Raw genomic sequence first — 5,445 nt, forward strand, 5'->3', positions numbered from 1 at the left:
GAGCTTAATCCTTTAGGTACCTCACCCTGCTAGCAAGGATGAAAAGAACTGGAGGAAGAGGGCTGGATTTAGGAAATTGAGGTATCTACCAGCAAAACAAAAACTAACTGAAGAAAGGGATCTCGTAGTGGCTGTCTCAGGGGAGACTTAGTAATAAATGTATGCTCCTTTCTCTCACATAAAATTATATTGCTGGGGATACTTATTTTTGTGACTAGCTAGAGGAAAAACTTCCTTTTCTTCCTGTCTCCTTAGTAAGACCGGCTGCACAGTCAAGTACCTTTAATTTTCCTTTGCAACCCAGAGATTGCGTAATTCCTTGTGACAGAGCTAGTTTCTGGTCAAAGATCAGTGAACTCTCTAAGACAGACTAATTGCCATCAAGCATGTCTCCTGCCTTCTGGGGTTAGCAAAAGACTGTCTTTACTTTTATAAAGTATATGTGCCGAGTCCTTCATTAGGGCTTTAGACAAAGTGTTATCGTAGAAGCCACTAGTAACACTACAACCAAGTTCTGATCATGTGGTAAAAACTCTCAACATCTGTTCCCCAAGATAAAGGTATCAAATTGTTGTTATGCATTTTTAAGCATTTCTTCTCCCTACCTCAGAAGTAGTAGTAAATAGAATTCACTGTACAACTGGTACTTCACTCTCTGCTTCACGCTAAAGAGCTCTACTGCAAAAGCGTTGTATAAAGACAAAGCAGAAATGGATACCATTCCAAAAGAGAATGGGAAGACTGGAAAAGAGTGGAAAAGTTCAAGACATGGTAAGACAGCACCAGGACTTGAAACAACTATTCTAACCTGAGTCATGTTTTTATTGCTGTATTTTGCTGCTTTTCTTATTAGATCCACAAGTATAGGGGAGTTTTAAAAAAAGATCAATAATTGATTCTGTAAGTTACTAAGGGAAGTGCCTCCTGTGTGCAAGGGGCAGCACTAGTGACAGCACAACGACGCTTGTTTGAAAATTCAGCATGTTAGAGGATAAGAAAGGAAAGCTGACATCTTGACAGAGCAGATCAGGAGATTCAGCTGGGGGATTTATACGCATAAAAAAAGAAGGCACACAATTTGAGTCTTAACACGGCAAAGAGGAGATGTGGAAGGTGTAACACGAGCAGTGACAACACCAAAGCAATTGACTGAGGAAGTAATCCCCACAACATGATTCTGAGTAGAGATGAGCAAGGATAGACTATGTCAGAGCCAACTAACAAACAGATGCTGCAGTTACCAAAAACAATTTGATTGAAGCCTCAGCTTTAGATATGCAATAGATAAGGCCAAAAGTTTAATACTGTGTAAAGCAAAACTGCATAATACAGCCTGAGAAAAAGGACCTAGAATGGGATCTAAACTGCAGATGCTGCCGATTTGTAAAACATGGACAAGATTTGTTTTCTGACAGAAGTCAGTAAGGCCTTATCAGGTGTGGTAAGTCCTAGAAGGAGGAAAGGAAAATTTGTGGTGTAGGTCAAGATGGCTGGGGCCTAACTCGCAAGAGTTGAAAAACATCACTCTGTGGTGTGAGAGACAGCTGGGGTTGAACTCCATGAGGAACAACTCTCTCTCTGGTTCCTCCACAGACTTGCAGGGCAAACTTGGATTTAATCTTTAACAACATTTTCTTAACATTTGCTCAGATGTAGTACTGTTATGATGAACATTATAGAGAAACTTGCATTTCACAGACATGAACTCAAGCTACCATCAATTCTCTACAAACAACTGCTTCACAAGTGGTGGTTTAAAACCCACAGTCAAATTTCCCGACTGTGGATTTGAAACAAGCACAAGAAGTCTTCAGCTTTCTGAGCTTATGGTTCTGTCTGCAATGGGCAAAAAGCTCCGAACTAGCTTTGAGCAGGCCAGCACACCTGTACAACATGGCACAAAGACAGTAATGTAGATATCAGAATTATCATAACTGTATCAGTGTACTGCTGAGCCCAAGCCGAGAATGTCCATCTCTCAGTAAACTAATTTTCTCAGCTGCAGCTCCTTGTGAATTTATCTACACTGCTTCTGGATCTGAAACTAGCTTGTTCCTGGCTTACACACACAGATGTTCTTCATTTTCAGAGCTACCACCTCCAAGAAGCCAACAGGAACAATGAGATGAAATATAACCACTTGAGCTTAACAACTTCACATTCCAAAGGAAACTGAAAAATAAATCTCTTTGCCTTGTGTTCCCATCTCATTGAACCACTTTCAAGACAGCGATTTGTAAACACATACACATCAGCGAGTATCTCAATCCATCGTGTTTGCTCAGGAGCATAACTAGTTCTGCCTAAGTTTATAAGAATAGCGTTTAACATTGATATGACAGCATCTACCACTGATAGCAAATCAGCAGTTGCCTCTCTTACTTCCTGACTAATGCAACAATCTTCAAGTTCCAAAGGCCAGAAAACAGACAGTTAAAGATAGCTGGACTCCATAATTCTGATAAATCTTTCCTCTGCCTGCTCAAGTTTAAGGATCCACACACCCTCCAACCCTGAATCTCTACATTTCAAGTTATTAATATTTCAGCATTTTTGGACAAAAAAGTTGGTTTAAATAAAGAATATCCTAAGGATTTCTTCCCAAATAATCAGCAATAACCTTGTTAATGACAAGCACAAAAGAAAGGACTGAGGATCACTTTTCTATAGCTAAACTGGCTGTTCAATATTATCGAGAGCAGAAGATGCTACAGGAGATGTCGTCAAAGCTAGCTAGTCATCTGACAGCCCTCTCCAAAGGTCCTCGTGCTCGCTAGCAGAAACATCACTACAACAGCAAGCACTCTTTAAGTGCCAGCTGCCAGAAAGTATTTTAACTGAAAACTCTCAAACTGCTTTGACCCTGAGAGATGTCACCTAAATGTTTAGCTATGACAGAGACAAGATCACTCCAGATGGAAGAGCTCTGATTCAGCATCTTGATAGTGAGGCAAGATCATTTTTGGAGAGCTTTTTAAACCCTGTTCTGATCAAATTACTGTGATCTGATAAAGACCCATTGCTGTCCCAATAAGGAAGTTGGCTTTATTGCCCATGACATTTAAATAGCAATGCACTTGCTTGCAAGAGGCAGCCAAAAGTCTACCTCAATAAGGCTTACAGATTCGCGAGTATAAAGATAACTTAAACTGGTACAACCACACGCAGCCACAGCTTGTGAGCAGCTTTCCAGGACAGCCAGATTCTAAAGCTTTTCAGAGGTTGCTCTATTGGCTAGATGAAGATTATTGAAAAGTCTGCACCTTAAACTAACAGCTGCATCTGCCATGCATTACAAGGAAATGTGTGTGCACTTAGGGGAGGAATACAAACTTACAGCTGCTGCTACACCTGAAACTCAAGTCACTCGCTTTACAGGCATTGGTGTCCTGCATAGCATGTTTTCTATGTCAGTGCACTGTGAGGACTGTCATCCTTTCCCCCACAAAAGCCATAAGAATTTGTCAGTCAATACACATGAACTGACCAAAATGTGACCCAAGTATCTTGCATTTTTCTATACTATAGTATAGTTACAGTATACATATATGCTCTTCTATAGTATAGAACAGATACAAGATATGCAAGTCATATTTTCTTGCAAAGAGCGGCAGACACATCGACTGTTACAATGGTGAATACAAATAACTAATCTACCAATAATCAGAATATCATCACAATTCTTTTTACCACTGGTACCACGAACATGTTAAATTAGAGCAACCAGATATTGAGTCTCATTTTCTTTCAGTGTCTCCTGAATGAGGTTTAACATGACTGGAAGTCAGAAGACAAAGCTGAATTTTTATTTGTGTAACTAACTTGCTCTGTGACTTTCACACATTGCTGTTTTTCACATTTGTAAAGTATTTTTACATTGTAAAGTGCTTATGCTCACAAAACGCAAGGGCCAACAGAAGAGTTCATTAACTGCATAAGTTGAATGCTAGACTCTCTAAAAAAATGCCTCCTGAGAGGCTGCTCCTAGTCAACTAGTATTTCTATCATTATTACCAGCAGGCCTACCCCCAAATTGATGGAAAATTTCCCCCTCTTTAAGCAAAAGGCTAACATGGAATAATATTTGGGACAAGCAATACAGCTTAACCATGGTGTCAGTAGGATTTGGGTGGCATGCTTTGGACCCTTATTTCTACTTTATCCTATTCCTAAAAATCAGATGGATTTACTGATGCTAAGGGAGGGCAGCAAGGGGCTGTAGCCTTGCACCAGCTCTGCTTGGTACAGTGCCCAGTCCTAGTCATACGGTAGGAGATCGGCTGCCAGCACCCCCATTTGCAGGATATCTACTGCAATACTCTCAGTTCAATTTTGTTCAGGAATGATCAGCATCCTGCACAAAGAGCTCTTATCTTAGTTGTGTGTGTCTCGTACAGAGTCAGTTCTTCCAGTAGCTTCATTTACCAAGCCTCTTAGAGAAGGCTCTTGCCACACACAAGGTTTTAATGAGCTTGACCTTTTGAGGAACTCATGAGCAAGGCCACTCCAAGGCACTGTGTCTTTTGGGCCCATGATATTCACTTAGTGCCACTTAACTGACTATCCTCATTTTGGAAGTGTAACTGGAAGCAACTGTACAAGTATTAATCATGCACCGCAGCAACCTGTTAGACTAAGATAGGAACTAAAGGACCTTGCCCATTCGAGCAAACCATAGCAGTTCTTACCTGAATCTCCTCAGTTTCATCCACCAAGAGGAAACTCACAACTTTCTCTGTCATCTTCTTTCTCTTTGTCTCCTCATCCATCCCCTCCTCTTCTTCCCGCTCTTGGGCTTTGCCAGCATGGTACATGGTGACAGGGTGCTTCCTTTTGCTGCCCCCAGAATGCGTTCTCTTCTGACACTCCACGCAGAGGTTGATTTTGCACACCTGGCACCTCACTGCCGCTATCTGCCTTGAGCCCGTCATGCTGGCGTGCATTATGTTCCCATTGGCACCTTTGCAGTAGTCACAGTGCGGGACATGGCCTGGTCTTATACGGGTCCGTTCATGGTGCCGTAACCTTTCTGGCTGATGCAGCTCTTCTTCACAACGCTGGCACTGTAGGCTTCTGCACTCATCGCACTCAAAGATTGCTTCATCTGTCCCACTGCAAACATAACTTTCCTGGCACAGGAGTGTTGTGTTCTGTCCCTTCTCTGCAGTTTGCGTGTGGGCACTCATCTTCAGATTTCCTGAAAGCAGTGTTTTTCCCTCCTGTTTCTGTTTTGAACAATGATACGTGTAAAAGACAGGTGTAAGTTTAGTATTTTCACAGGAGAAAGAAACACAACAGGAATGCTGTCTGTACTTAATTTTAAATAATTAACAGATGTTTCTGTAATGTTCATACACTGACCTGCCTCCCAGGAAGAGTCTTGTTAAGCACAGATGAAGTATTCTTCCTCCAAAATAAGCCTAAACAATGTGGCTGGTTTCACAT

General features: G+C 41.4%; 1 protein-coding gene across 1 annotated transcript in view; it reads right to left on the reverse strand.

The window, feature by feature from the left end:
* Positions 1-5,201, reverse strand: part of LOC104490480 (zinc finger FYVE domain-containing protein 1-like) — a gene marked incomplete at its 3' end in the record, with an annotated part of 16,714 nt that extends 11,513 nt beyond the window's left edge. Inside the window, exon 1 of the mRNA XM_010132772.1 lies at positions 4,689-5,201. Within this exon, the coding sequence (XP_010131074.1) occupies positions 4,689-5,186 (498 nt within the window). The remainder of the gene's footprint in view (positions 1-4,688) is intronic.
* Positions 5,202-5,445: the final 244 nt, after the last annotated feature.

The sequence above is a fragment of the Buceros rhinoceros genome, unplaced genomic scaffold (genome assembly GCF_000710305.1).
Source record: "Buceros rhinoceros silvestris isolate BGI_N320 unplaced genomic scaffold, ASM71030v1 scaffold4613, whole genome shotgun sequence".
NCBI classification, from domain to species: Eukaryota; Metazoa; Chordata; class Aves; order Bucerotiformes; family Bucerotidae; genus Buceros; species Buceros rhinoceros.